Genomic DNA, 16247 nt, shown 5'->3' on the forward strand with positions numbered 1-16247 from the left:
TTACTAAACCCTCTTCATATGTCACATTACCCTCCCATCCTTTTGCAAGGAACCCATGTGACTATAGACAAATGAAATAACAGGATCCATCTCAAAAATAGCCAAAGAAAAATGTAATGAATAAACCAAAAGCACATCCCTAGTTCTTTGATAGTGGCAAAAAAGAAAGGGTTTAAATCCTTAACGTCTATTGCAATATTATAAACGAAAAAAAAAGCAACAAATATGGTGAATTACCAAAACCATCACTCCTCGTTCAATACCAGAGGTAATGTACATAAAACCATGGAATGAAGCAAAATCTACCTTTGTATAAGGTCGTCCACACTAGACAATGGAATCATGATGATACTCCTTGCAATTCCTTGCACTCGAAGCTCCACAATCGACAATGGCTCTCATGTCGATTATTCGTTCTCCTTGGCACCAAGAACGACTTTCACAACAACATCTCTCACTCTCTATGTACCCTTTGAGTTTAACTCTTAGTGAAAAATGGGAGAGTTAGTCATAGTAACTAGTAATAAGGGTAGTTTCATAACTCTAGTTGTGAAATTAAGGCAAACATAGAATGATTTGGGGATTTTTCAGGTTGGATTTGGTTAATTAATCAAAATTCCACCTAAGTATATACGTTACCAAAGTTTTTATGTCATCAAAAATACGGTGGCCACTTCAACACCGTTCTCATCAAATATGTGCTACGACAAGCTCAGAGGTACGTTTGTCAAATTTTAATTTTTTCTAGAAACTATTTTGTCAATAATATCTATTGGGTATCATTTTGTCAGCGCCATAATCTTTTGGATACTGATTTAGTGTTTACCTCTTATTTGAATAATCAACAAATGGTTAATAATCGTTTAACTCTTAATTAATATTAATAATAGTATTAATAATATTAATTCTTTAAATTTGTAAATACTCTTCCCTTATTCATTCCTTGTTTGCAATAATTACTCAGAGAAAAATTCCTTAATATTTTAGAATTGAGAAAACCAGTAGCAATGAATTATTAGAAATTTTAGCTTATATTTACTATTTGTTAATTATCAAAATCCAATTTGCGGTATAGAGCTAACACTAAGGTTTGTTTCTTAACCAAATTGGACTTGTAAGTGTTTCTACATAGGTTGCTTAACAATAGTGGTTGCTTCTAGTGTGAAACTAACTAATGATTCAACAAAAGTAGGTTCAAAGATTGAAACAGAATCATCAAAAGGAGGCTTAAGATATGAAGTTGGTATAAGATATTCATTTGATTAAAAAAAAAAAGCATATCCAAACACTTTAAATCAAATTGGGTTTGTCTAGTAATTAGTTTACTAATCTGCTTAAATAATTGTTGAGAATTCGAATTTCGTCTTGTACTTATAGCAACCCATTGGTAGGGATAGTAATGAATAGGGTAGGTAGTGTTTGGATCCAACCCTAATCCTAACTGCGAGTTGAATTTTTTACCTAAATTCAACCCTGTCCTACCCGCGGGTTGAGGTGTGTGTTTGGATTACCGTTTGCAAATAGAGGTTTGTATAAAATTGATTTTGTAAAATTGATTTTGATCAAGAGTGAGTTAGTATTAACGTGATTTATGTTTGGTAATTTTTATTCAAAATGGATTATAGGAAACTAAATATTGTTTGGATTACATTGTTCAAAATCACTTTTAGATGAAAAATTACAGAAAAAGATATGAATTTAAATAATTATTTTATGTTATCTTATCATTTTATTTTAAATATTTAAATAATAAATTTTAATATTCCTTTTTTAGTACTCTCAGTATTTTTCAGTACTATAATAGAATTAATAGAATCATAATACAAAGTAAAAAAAAATATTCCATACAAAAAAGAAATAACAATAACAGTAAAAGAACTCATAAAAAAATAGAATTTTATAAAAAATAATAATATGCATAAGAGAGTATTAAAAAAATATTATAAAATAAACAACAAACATATGAATAATGAAGGATATAATTGGTACATAAAACATAAATTTCAATCCAACGTGAAAAGGTGAACGGAAAAGCTAGAATTTGCTTGATAAACGTGGATTGAAGATAGAAATCACTTCTGTATTTAGAGGATAAAAACGTTGCCAAACATAAAGACGAAGCGTTCAAGAAATTCAAGCGCGCTTCTCTCTTCTCCAACGCAAATCCAAACACACGCACAGGTATTCAACTCTATCCGCGGGTTACCAAAAAGATGCAATATTATTATATAACTTGATAAACGTACAAATTAAAAATTCAACACAAACAACACAATTATCTCACAAATAACACAATCGTGAATCATCCCATAAACAACATAAAACATGTTCAATTTTATATAAAAGTCTTTACTAAAACTAACACAAACACAAATAAAATTAATGTAAGTCTATGAACATTCCATTTGATATAATTTTGTATTTATATATCACTAAAATAGAACTGGCTTTTATATAAAAAAAGACATGTTAAGTCATCAATTGATGACCTTGGTTTAAAACTTACCTAAAACATATTTTTATATAAGTATATAACATATACATATATAATGTGCGGGTTGGTCGGGTAGGGTTGAGACTTGAGACCCGACCCGCACGAAAACCAGTTCCGCACTCAACTCTACCCGACCGGGTTAGTTCGGGTTGGGTGCCTGTAGATAGGACATATGTTGTCACCCTTATCTATTGGCCAGCGACAAACCCTTGAATAGAACTCAAATCAATGACAAATAAGCTATGAAGCACGGACACTTCGCTGAGTTGTCGTGTCCGCGTGTCAGACACATTTCAGACACGACACTCATTGACACTCGTCCGGCACGCGTGTCCGCTGTGTCTAATCGTGTCTTAATAAAAAATAAAAAGTTCTTCTCCAGACACATTTGGACACTCAGGTAGTGTTTGTTTAGTGTTCCTGTGCATCAAGGACATGGACACAGGAGTACATGTGTGTTGTTTGTTTTGTGAGACACAAAAAAGGGAGACACGGTTACACACAAGAGTACATAAAATACGTGTATTTTGTGTCTCTCCCAAATTATGAGACACGAATTTTCATCCTGAGACACAAATTAAACTAAAATTTTGGACAAATATATCCTTAGTATTTTTTGAAAATTTCAGATTTATCCAAACCATTTGGCCCTTCTCTTCTCCTCCGTCAGTGCCTCAACCCCCTTCTTCTTCTTTCCAGATCTTCTTCCTTCTTTCTTTCTTTCTTTCTTCTTTTTTTTTCTTCTTCTCTCTTAGAAGGCAGACCACTATCTCGCCTCCAGGCTTCCTCAATCTCCTTGCCGCCATTGCTAGCCGCATCCCTCACTTGGAACTCTGCCGACTCAACCTCTCCTCTCACCATTGTGTTGTCTCTCTTCTGCCTCTTGCCTCTGCGCTTCTGCATCTCGCCGTGCCTCCTTCCCCCCTTGTCACGGGTCTCACCGCATCGCCCCTCCCTCACCGTTTCGGACTCGCCGTCAATGTGGGTGCTGCAGGTGCCCATTGTTCTATCTATTTCAACTTTATCTCAAGGGTTTTTTCTTTTTTTAGATAATAATATTTGAACACAGATTTGGTTATTTGAGTTTAGTTTGACTGTTAAATTTTGATACTAAATTTGTTGTAATTTGATTAATGTTAATGTGAGTATCATTATACTACCATTGTTTTGTTTCTATCTTCTTGTGCTTCTTTATTTTTATTTTTAAATTTTTTTAGAATATATATTGTAAATCTTGTTTTGTTATGGGATTATGTAGATGAATGTTCTGGTTTTGCAATTAATTTTATTATGTAGATAAATGTTCTGCGTTCATTTTTTTTGCTGTCGATTGCCATTGCTCCTCTATCAAAAACCGCTGCTTCTGCTCCTCCTTCTCTCTCGAAGGGTTCGAGCTACGGGAGTCCAGATCCATCGTCATCCAAATTCGCCGGCGGCTTCAAGCTTCGACGGCGCTTCCCTCCACATCCTCTCTCTACCAACGTCGTTCATCCTTTTCAGAAAGAACGTCTCTGATCTTTTCCACTTCTATTATCCCTTTATTAAAAAAAATTATCTGTGTATTTTATTGTACAGATATGCAACAAATTAAAATTTTTGTTGATTTTATTAAATTTAATTTAGATTGGCATATTGTTGCTTTTGTATTTGGTTGAAGATTATAGTGGTATTCATGTTGATGATAACTCTGAAAGAAAGGATTGGACAAAAATAGTGATAGAGAAGAACGATGGGGATAAAATTGACATCTTAGTAAAATTTTGAGTTGTATATTCTGTTGTGTCTAAGTTACCAAACAAGATGAAAAATTGAGTGTCTTTTATGTCTATGTACTCATATATATTTGTGTCTATGTCTTTATTATTTCAAGACATCAACCAAACGCAGCCTCATTGACACTCGTCCGGCGCGCATGTCTAATGTGTTCAATCTTGTCTTAATAAAAAATAAAAAATTCTTCTCTAGACACACTTGGACTCACCTAAATACCATCACGTGTCAACATATCCAACCTTATTCTTAATTTGTATTTTTAAAATGAGTTTAGAAATAATATATATATTATTTATTAAAATACAAAATATTTTAAATACTTTTAATAATTAAAAGAAGATATTAAAAGCAGTTAAAAAATTATTTTATATGTTAATATCAATAAAATATCAAAATATCATTAAAATTTATCTAAAAAATACTTTATATTTTATATAATGCCGTGTTTCCGTGTATTATAAGATTTTAAAATTCATGTAACAGCATATTCCATATCGTATTGTGTCTGTGCATCACAAAAATCAAATAAGGGAAGGCGATTGATGACAAATACACTAGGCGCAGCACTGCCTCAGGTAATTCATTGATATATTAAAAAAAAATCATGATGAATTACCAAAGGGCAAAGCATCCTGCATAGAATTCGATAAAGGATTGTACGCAATAGCCTAAGATAAAAGTTTCAGCAGCTATTTTAGGAATTAAACCAGTGACTTTGAAATCAAAATCAATAGAAGCAACTCAACCGTTGCCCACGAGCCACGAGTCTCAAGGAGATCTTTGGTTCCTTATGAAACAAAACATCTTTATTATGTTTTACCTTTTTGGGTTTTCTATGACCTGCCATTAAAGCCTTTTGACTCTACAATAATTATTTATACTTTAAAGAAAAAGGAAAATAAAGGAGAGAACTCGAAAAGAAAGAATGCTAGACTAAATACTAAATAGAAAAGAAAGAAGGAGGCGGTAATAATAAAGTTAGATTTCCAGAAAGCATATGATAGAGTCAGGTGGAGCTTTCTAGACCTTGTGTTACAGAAGATGGGGTTTGGCAATAGATGGAGAAGTTGGGTGATGGAGTGTGTAGGTACGAGTTCCATGTCAATGCTGATAAATGGATCGCCATCTAAGCCTTTTAAGATGGAAAGAGGATTGCGACAGGGGGATCCGCTGTCTCTATTTCTATTTGTACTTGTGGTTGACGTTCTACATAGGATGTTTGGAGAGGCAATAAGAAATGGGAGATTATCGCCGTTACTGGTGGGTAGAGAGCATGTCGAGTTGTCACATCTTCAGTTTGCAGATGATACGGTTCTATTCTGCCCCCCAGAGGAAGAGACTATAAAGAATTACAAGAGGATCCTTCGCTGCTTTGAACTTATGTCGGGGCTGAGTATCAACTATGATAAGTCTAGCTTGATTTCTATTAACTGTGATGCTCAGTGGGTACAGCGTATGTGCAGTGTACTGGGTTGTAAGGAAGCATCTCTCCCGGTGAAATATTTGGGGATCCAACTAGGAGCAAACCCGAGGTTGGTGAAGACTTGGAAACCTATCATAGAAAAAGTGGAGGAGAAACTGAGCCTCTGGAAAGCTAAGGTACTCAATAAGGCTGGTAAGTTGGTGCTTATTAAATCTGTTTTGAACAGCCTGCCTGTCTATTATTTGAGTTTGTATAAAATGTCAAAAGCTGTTGCAGAGAAACTGATTTTCCTACAGAGAAGGTTTCTATGGAGTAAGGAGGATGGTAGGTTTGGTATGGCCATGATCAGGTGGGAGGTGGTACAGGCTCCCAAGAAGCTAGGTGGAGTAGGTGTCGGGGATGCCATGGTGCGTAACACAGCCCTTTTATTTAAGTGGTGGTGGCATTTTTCGAAGGAGGACTGTCCCTTATGAAAGAAGGTGGTATGCTCGTGCAACAATCTGAATCCCAGTGTGATGCTGTCTGCCCAAGTATTACCCACTCGGGGGGACCATGGAAGGACATTTACCAAATACAGTTCAAGGATCAACGAGTAAGACAGAAGATGATTAATGGGCTATCCATGGAGATTGGTGATGGGAGAGGCACTCGGTTCTGGGATGATGTCTGGCTGCATGGTGGGCCCTTGAAAGATAATTTTCCGAGACTCTTCTCAGTTTCAAACCAAAGAGGATCCGTCATAGGGGATTGTGGGTTCTGGGACAGGTTAGAGTGGAGGTGGAACTTCCAATGGAGGCAAGAGCTATTCCAATGGGAGTTGGACCTAGTGCACCAACTGCATGAAACACTAAGGCTGGTTAACCTTGTTCATGACAGAGAGGATAGAGTGGTATGGAAGTTTGATAAACAGGGTGTATTTTCTACTAACTCCTTTGTGCAGGAATTGCAGGTGGAACTGCTCCCGGAGGATATGGCGAGTTTCAGCTTTACTAGGACAATTTGGAAGGGTCTTGTGCCACCAAGAGTTGAACTGTTTATCTGGTTTGTCTTGACTGGAAGGGTCAATACAAAGGAAAGGCCGAGTCGATTGGGAGTAGTTAACCAAGAGGATGTGGCATGTGTGTTGTGTAATAAAGGTGTTGAATTTAGCCACCACTTGTTTCTTGCTTGTGAATTTTCTTGGCAGGTTTGGTGTGCATGGCTATCCTTTGTTGGAAGGCAATGGTCATGCCCAGGGTCGATGAAAGAACACTTTCAGAGTTGGACTGAGCTATCAACTAGAAAGCAGGAACGCAAAAGGTGGATGGTATCTTTCTGTGCTATAATCTGGAATATCTGGCTTGAAAGGAATATGAGGATCTTTCAGAATAATGGAAAAGGAGTTGATGAAATAATATACCTGGTTTTCAATAACTTTAAGGAGTGGTTATGTGTGGATCCCTTTTGTTGTTGATGGCAATGCCGAAGATGACAGTGGGTATCATGTAGTTGTGTTGTATGGTTTTTTGCCTAGTTTGGTGGTTTTTTTTTTTTTGTTGTTCTCTTTGCTCCACTTGTTGTGTTGAGCTCTTTCATTCAAAAAAAAAAAAAAAATGAAATGATTCGCAAACATGAGGATGGTGGACACCCAAGAAACCACGAGAGGGAAAGGGATTAAAGAGTGTAAAAGGAAATGAAAAAGAAAATCGATCTATTTCTTCAAGCGCGGTATAACTCTCTTTCTCCCATCAATATTAAGGCCATTTGTAGCTGGATCTAAATGTTTGGGACAATGTACATTTCTCTCAAATTTAGAAATATAAGTTCAAAAGGACACATGCAGTTTTTTTGTAAGACCTAAAAATCAAGGCAGCGATTCTGCCTAGCTACACCTTCTGATTCTAATTTCTGCTTCCCAAATAAACATTTACAGCCAAACACATAGCAGCATTGATAATTTAAAAGAGAATGTCAATAGCAGCTAGCAGTGGCAGGTTCAAAGCTGCTTCTTGTAAAACATTCTGGGTGGCATTAAAACGGCAAAAAATGATTGGATGAGAAAAGTTAAACCTCCAAACAAAGCATCTACAGCAACGATCAGCAGATATCTATATTCTTTCTTTTTCTGCCACTCACACAGGCCCAGTCATCCATTTTCGACACTTCTATGTCTTCTAAGAATAGTGAATATTTTTGTAATATGTTCTGGACCTGCATAAGGAACAACGGAGATGAATTTAAGAGGAAAATGCGATTCGAAGCATTTCCACCAACAAGAATCTGCATTTGGCCGCAAAGAGATGGCTGCATTCCGAATAAAGAAAATCGATAATGAGAATTAATTAAACTACCTGTTCACTTAAGATTCCAGAGAGACCAATAATTGCTCCAGGCTTTGCAGAAAAGATAATTTGATCAGCAAGATTTAACAGAGGATTTAAAAGTATGTTTGCGATGACCACATCATATTTATCCTTGTGAGTGACTCTGTCTATCTCGAAAGCATTTTCTCCCTCGACAACTCTAGATGGCCAGTCATCCCTGCAGGATGAAGAAGTTTGGCTTGCAATCAACTGCAGTTGCAGCTTGTCTGGTCCAATGTTATTCAGAGTAGCATTTTCAGATGCTGATGCAATTGCTTGTGAATCTATATCGACTCCAACGGCAAAGGCAGCACCAAACTGCAAAAGGTCTATTATTGGTGAATATGAAACTGCAGAAGGTTTAGAATTGCTTTCCTGAACTCTCATTTGATTAATTTCTCAACTGATTCTATTAAATCAATAATATGCTCTTTTATACTAACTTAATAATTAAACCCTAAACCCTATATAAGGCCCAACAAGTACAGAACATGTCATATCAAAATGTCTCTGAAAATTCATATCTGACATATGTTCTGTCAATTAACTCCTGAAAGTTTTCACTAATTTGATAACCCAGGTATTTTCTAATCGATGCTATGGAAAAAAAAAAAATTCCTTACATCGAAGCTACCACAAAAAATTAACCAAAAAAGACAGTTAAAATATGTGAATATGATAGAGACGGTTATAATATTTAGCTTTCCACACACAGATGTTCAAGGAAACAAAGTAAGAATGAAAATGAACTCTACTGTACAGCAAAGGCATTCTAGCTAACTGAAACCGGAGTAGGTATCCCAGTTCCAAATAGCTTTTTCATTTTACTTTAAGTTCTTAACATATGCAGATCATCAATAAAATACCTTTAGAGCTGCAATTGCTAGAATTCCAGTGCCAGTGCCATAGTCCAAGATGTATTCTCCTCCTTTTATACGGCCATGTAGGAGTAATAGACATAATTTGGTAGTCGGATGGTCTCCAGTTCCAAAGGCTAGTCCAGGATTAAGAATTATATTCATTGCTTGAATATCCTGTGTAAGATTCAAGATTGCTCATTAGAATATACTAGTCTGACAAAGAATATTCAATTTAGGATGAACAAATAGTTCTCACTTCTCAGACAAAAAGGATGTGGGGAAAACAAGAAGAAAAATGGTCAAAGTTAAAAATGGTATTCAAACAAGATGCAAAAAATTCAATACTTAAATAGATTTGCAATGTATAATTACCAACTATAGGAAGTTTAGCAACACATTATCTGTAATGAAAGAGGAAGATAAACTGTGACAAAAAAATAAGTGTGAGATATGCGTACAGGTGGAGTAATCCACTTGGGCACCACCCAAAGGCCTTCAGTAACTTCAACTGGATGAAATGATTCCTGAAAGCATTGAAAAATTTGTAAGTTTATTTCCAGTAACATTCTCGCACTGACAGTTTTCCATAATATGAATAAGTTATCAGTTAACATCATTCCCCAAATAAGAATGCTAAGTAAAGAACGCAGTAAATTTAATAGCTATTAAACAGAAACCAAACAATTAGCAGTTAGTATTTAACAGCTAGAACACAGGACTAACTCAATTTCATAAAGAGCATCATTGCCTCATTGACTCGATTTCTAGTTCATAAAAGATGAACCTGTCTGATTTTCACTCATGCCCTTCCAAAATTGATTTGAACAGAAACACTAGAAGATACACCCAAAAATTTCAGCTACTCTGCCTTCGAGTGAAAGGCATACCAAGACATTTTTCTCATGAAAAACTTTGCCAAATATCATAGAACAGAGACTAGATGGCTGAAGAAATGTGAATATAGCATAATAATGCAGAACTTCAATAGCAAGGAAGTTGCGTAGATATTAGATCAATCTTCTAAAGCAACACAAGAACAACTTCATGATATTGATCTAGAAAAGAAGCAAACTGACCTGAGCTCCTTTCATCCAGTCATCCTCCTCAATAATTTTAACTTCATATCTTGGTATCTCTTTCAAACCAATAGAATCAGCAGCATGTGAAATGCTCATATTTATATCCTCACCTTCAAGAAAAATGGAACTAACACAAACCTGCAGAGTTTTAGAAGTGTTTGAAACAGTTCACATAAAATGAGTGCCTTAAAACCACAACTTTTAACCATAAACTGGTGTTTGTCAAATATACAGTCAAAACGTCAAATAGATATCATAAAGAATGGAAAACTTATTCCTGATATAGGGAGAATGATTAAATATGTAATCAGTATGAGCAGCAGTCTAGTGATAAAGACTGAAATTTATATAATTGGAACACGCAGGATTAGATAAATACTTGTGCTGGTATGTTTTGGTACTTATATTTATTGTTGAAATTGAGACAAATTTAATAGGTGGTTCAGATCAATTAAGGTTGTTCAAAAATAAATCAAGCTGTGGTTGCAAAAAAGCTCTGGGGTTTTTACCATAGTAAATTTATTGGAATTTCTTATACATTTAACTTTTGTACATACTTGATGCACTAAAAGGATTGAATAACAAACATACATTATGAATAACTTTTCCACACTTTTTCATTTTTTTTTTTCCTTTCTTCTTTTGTCTTTCTTCTTGGGTGCATTATTCATGCACATAATACACCGAAAATGATGCTACTAAACCAAGTGGCAAAGTGCAGCAATAGTACATGGACAGATTCTCTTCCTGAACAACAATGTAATTTATCAATGAAGATGTGCTTACACCTCCAGCTCAAATTGATTTAGTCAATAACATGATATTCATAAAGAGCTCGCATAACTGAAAAAGGAATGTGATAGGCTACCCAAGTTTGATTCATTGGCATGCGATCATAAGTATCTGAGTTTAAAATTAACACAAATAACAATAACAATAGAGCCTTATCCCACTAAGTGGGATCAAACAATGTCCTTGTGCCTTGTCATGAATAATTAACAAAACCAGCAAATTGAAATTGATAAAATGAAAAGTATTATAAACCTTTATAAGAACGTTCTGTTTCAGAAAATAAAATAACTGTAAAAGATTCCAGTAACAGCATACCTCATCAGTATCTGGACAGACATCATCTTCATTCATAGTAACAGAACTTGCACCAAAGCTTAAAATAGCTTCTGCAAGCATATCCTTGTCAGCATAAAGAAAATGGTCAAACAATTAGGCAGCATAACAAAGTTCTTATGCTATAATATGATTCCGAATGTAGCTAAATGTCTTATGAGTCTCTTACTGATACTTCTTTCCACATAGAAGACTCTTAAATAAGTGTCAAACAATCATGAATACTAACTAAATAACAAAACGCACCTAAATGACTAAATCCCAATAGCACCAACATTACAAATACTAGACTAAAACTCAGACTAAACAAACAAAAGTTGAATCAGATTTCCAAACACTACAATCACTAATAAGGTATAGGATGAGCCATGAAACACCAATTTCAGGACATGGTCACCTGAAAAGTTCTCAACTGATTTAGCTCTTCAATTTACATAGTAACTGAATTAGGGAGGGAAAATGCAGCAATACAATGGTTAAAGATAAACTAATCTTTTAAAAACTGAGCTGGCAGCTGTTGATTCAGTTGGTTTAATCAAATGAGTTTATTTCTGAACCGCAAAAAATCACGATTGAACTAGAAAATATATCCACACACGCGCGCGCACAAAAGCTGGAGTATGTTTAAATACAATAAATAAATAAATAAATAAACAAAAAATAATCGAAATAGAAATTATTGAAAGCAAATTTAACAGGTTCAGGGTCGAACAAGCTTAGTGTGGCTCGGTATAGTTTTAAGAACAAGCAAAATGCTGAAAAGAGACAAGAAAGAAAAAGGAAGGAAGCTTACTGAATTATCCTTATGACATCGAACTAGAACTGAAACATAATTTGCAGGTACAGGAACAGGTGAAGCCATTGAATGAACTGCCAGAGAAGAAGAAGCTGTGGAAAATTTTGCATGTCCGTTTGTCACTTGGCCACGTGCTGGCCAGTGGTCACTAGCGGTGGTGTGGACAGAGAGAAAGCAATGCGATGGAAAGTAACGATTGAGAGAAAAAGAGGATGAGCGTAGGAGGTGAAGAGAGAGGGAGGCGGCGGCGGGTGTGCAGTTCAGATGCTTGAGGAAATGCCATGCCTTCATCATTTCTTTGCAAAGGTAACCGATGGTGGAGAAATCGCCTATCTAAGCTTAGGCCGGACAAAGTATTCCATGACCACTTTGAATTTATCCCTATAGGCTATAGTGGTCCTCATACTCACCAGATTACCTCGCAGTCTTCAATATTCTAATTTTACAATTATAGTCTTTCACATAGAATTTTGAGTACTATAATAATTTCTGGTCATCTTCTCAGTAATAAGTCAATTATTGCCGTACTTATGTGACATCATTTTGTTATACTAGAGGATACAATGACTAAGTTAACTCATAAGATTGTAATTTGAACTCAATTTAGTGTCTTTTTTTTATTTAATCTTAATTTCCAAAATCTTTTAAAAGTTATAAACTCTTTTTTACTTTTTTTTTTTATATCAATAATGGGTGGTGAAAGCACTACAATCGGAAGTTTTATTCGTCCACCATCAAAGTTCTTGAAATTGAGTTCTTATTTAATGTCAAATTAACCATATCTTGAAATAAATTGTAGTCTCACTAGGAATGAACACGGGTCGGATTAATTCAGGTTTAAGGTAAAATTAGATTCGAATTAATTAAATTGTAATTGATTCGATTTGGTTTGGATTTACGTTTTTTTGTGTATATATCCGAACAAAATCAAATCGATTAAAAATAGATTGGTTCGGTTCAGATAATTGAGTACCAATGAAATAGAAATTCATAAAAAAATAAAAAATAAAAAATGAAATTTTTATCTTAAAAATTTTATAAGTACAATAAACATGTAACATTAATAGAAATAATTCAAATATGTTAAACACCAAATAAGTTAAAAACTAAACACATTAAAATCCAAACATATTAAACACTAAATACATTAAATCCAAACATGTTAAACACCACACACATTAGAAGCTAAATACAAAAGTGCAATAGAAATAATCCTTCAAAGGAATAATCTTTCAAAGTCTTCACTCCATAATCTTTCATTCCATTAACCAAGCATGTTCAAGAGAGTTGTGACCTTCCAAAAATTAGCATATAATTAGCTAATGTCAATATATGAAATTGATTAATTGAAAGTAATTCAACAAACAAATAATTAGTGAAAAAATTGAACAAAAAATTATCACTTCAACAGATAGCATAAATAAAAATTGAACAGATAACATAAACAAAAATTGAATAGAAAGTAAAATAATTAACACTTTAACAAATAACATAAACAAAAAATTAGAGACTTACCTGACTGAGTGATCGAAGAAGACGACGCTAGAGCCTGGAGGAAGCTGGCTGCTGGAGAGGGAACCGCTGACGAAAGCTAACGGAGAGGAAGCTGGTTGCTGCATCACTACCGTATCAGAGAAGACGATGGAGAAGACGATGCTGACGGTCCCGTGGACGATGATGCTGACGGAGATGCCGACGGAGACGCCGACGACAGAAAGGAAGTTGCTTGCTGCGTCACTGCCGCTACCAAAAAAGACGATGGAGGAGACGATGTTGACGCCTGACAATCCCGCGGATGACGATGCTGCTGACGAAGATGCCGACGGAGACACCGACGACGGAGAGGAAGCTGGTTGCGTGTAGGGGTGCACATGACCCGGCCCGGCCCGAAGGTTCGGTCCGGTCCCAAACACTTTAGGGGCTAATTTGGTTTGATTTCATCGGGTTTAGGGCCGGGTAAGGGTCTCAAAAATAGACCCGGTCATTATTTCGAGTCGGGTCTGGGTCATAGCTCGGGTCACCCGAAGTCGGCCCGGTGGCTCGGTCATCATACACAATTAATATTTTGTGTTATTAGTGATGGATCATGACTATTCTTATGTGGAATTTAAGTATTGTAAACCTTAATATTTTGTGTTATTAGTCATTATAAGACTATAAGTTAATGTTTTATATTTAGAATGCATAAGACTTTAGACTAATGCATAATATTGTGTTATTTGTATTTATTTAAATATTTGATATTATTAGACAATATTAGTATTGATTGTGGTTATGCTTTAGTATTGATTGTGGTTATGCTTTAATTTTGAAGAAGGGTTAGTTCTTGTTATATTTTTCTAAGTGAATTTTACCATGTTAAATAATGGTTGGAGTCTTGGAAATTTGGATATTTTTACATGCTAGCTTACAAGAAGGTATCAACGTAATGTAATGTTAATGGCCCGGTTTTCACCCGGTTTTATTGTGGCCCGAAAGTGTATTGGTTTCATCGGGTCTAGGGTCGGCTTCGGGTCTAATAAATAGACCCGGTGTATATTTCGGGCCGGGTCTGGGTCACATCAAATCCGGCTTCACCTGGCCCATGTGCACCCCTAGTTGCGTGAGTAATGGTGAGATGGTGATGTTTGAGGAAGCTCTGCCTCTGCTAGGATTTACTCCATGAGGTGAGAGGGTGCCACTGCTAGTGTTAGGGTTACTGGGTGAAAACTGAAAAACTCAAAATTATTAAAAGGCACACACACACACACATAAAATTTTTTTTATTTAATTAATATATGGTCGGGTCTACGGATTGGTTCGAGTTTTGTACCCCCAGAACCGTTATCTAAAACAATTATTAGAGAGAGTCATTGATTTGGTTCGGGTTGGACCCAATTACCCGTTGGTTCCAGAACCAATTTAATTGGTTCGGTTTGGGTTCGAACGGGTAATTGGATACCCGCTACCCGTGCTCACCCTTAAGTCTCATAGTGTCTGAAATTAAGATATTTCCTAATCTTCTTCAGAAACTTGTTGCAGACTCAGTTTCTTTTGGTAGCCTTATTTCTATCATTTCTAAGACAGGTGTGGTTGTCATTAAAAGTTTTGATTTGCCAACAAGTATTATCATAGTCTCTTAATGCATAAATCATCCCAGGACACTCCTTAACTTTACAAACTGTGATGCACCTTATGATATCATTCTTTTTCAACCGTATGCGTCTACTCTATTGAATTGTGTGTTCTCGAACAACTTCTCTAAACTCCCACTTAATTCCAAACTTCATACCAACCTCAAGATGCGACTCTCCAAATCTTGCACCTTCCCTAAACGCTAGATGCATCATTAGAATCATGGTCTTCTTCTAGTTCATCTTCTGAATTTGGAGGAGTCTTCATCTCCTCTGAATGCTATAAATTGGTGATATCTGAATCAACACTAGGATTTAAACCATAATCTACACCTTCAACAAAATTACCAACAAAATCAAGATCCACTTCATCATCACTAATCTCCTGCATCAATGCCTCATCCTCAATTAGGATCTTCTCCTTTCTTTCAAATAGTGGACTAACGTTTCTCTCTTTCTTGTCTTTCTGGACCTTGCTCACCTTACTCCCACTCCTAGTTTTGACATCTTTTTCTACAGTATTAGATTCAGAAGAGCTGTTTTCATCAGAGAATGACTTAAAAAGGCTATTTTCTACACTCTCATAAGAGTTAGAAGACACTTCAAAAAGAATTTCATTGTAAAAATTTTGCTCTTGAATCTTCTGGCAGAAGATTTTGCACAAGGTCTCCAAAATATGCTAAATTTGTTGGGCTATTTAGGCTTATTTGACTTATCTGACTTGGTGTGCTGGGTAGGCTTAGTTGAATGGATGTCTCTGGTGGACTTGGTCAGCTTGAGAGGGTTAGTGTTGTTTGTGGCTATTTAACTCTGGTTTTAGATACAAATTTGATTTTTAAAGGTGATTGTTGTATTTTTCTTGGAAAAATTTTCTTCTTGGTGGGGTTGGAATTAATATGTGTATTGGATCTAGAAGTGGTAATTGGTGGTGGGAGTAACCAAGAGTGTATAAGTCTCATTTGAAGGAAGATTCATAGGAGCATTTATATTAGCATTGCCCCCTTCTGCATCATCATCATCATCCAAGTAGACAACTATCTCATTGTCCACTAAAATTTCTTGCACTAACACTCCATGCTCCAAATATATATCAATTATTCCATCATTTTTCTTAGCACAATTCACGATCTCTCTTATAACTTTGTCATTGTTCAAGTTTCTCAATCTGTTCTCCAAACCTTTTTTAGGTACATGCCAACAGCATTACTTTATTTCATTATATCTAAACTTTTTATGATAGTT

General features: G+C 35.5%; 1 protein-coding gene across 1 annotated transcript; it reads right to left on the minus strand.

The window, feature by feature from the left end:
- Positions 1–7383: 7383 nt before the first annotated feature.
- LOC107630228 (ribosomal protein L11 methyltransferase-like protein) lies at positions 7384–12317 on the minus strand. Its single transcript, XM_016333312.3, has 7 exons — positions 11890–12317; positions 11079–11162; positions 9969–10109; positions 9351–9416; positions 8899–9066; positions 8021–8350; positions 7384–7880 (listed from the first exon to the last, which is right to left on the minus strand). The coding sequence occupies exons 1-7, from the start codon at positions 12184–12186 to the stop codon at positions 7767–7769; spliced, it is 1200 nt and encodes a 399-aa protein (XP_016188798.1). The 5' UTR covers positions 12187–12317; the 3' UTR covers positions 7384–7766.
- Positions 12318–16247: the final 3930 nt, after the last annotated feature.

Source organism: Arachis ipaensis, chromosome B3, assembly GCF_059453495.1.
Source record: "Arachis ipaensis isolate K30076 ecotype BB chromosome B3, ASM5945349v1, whole genome shotgun sequence".
Lineage (NCBI taxonomy): Eukaryota > Viridiplantae > Streptophyta > Magnoliopsida > Fabales > Fabaceae > Arachis > Arachis ipaensis.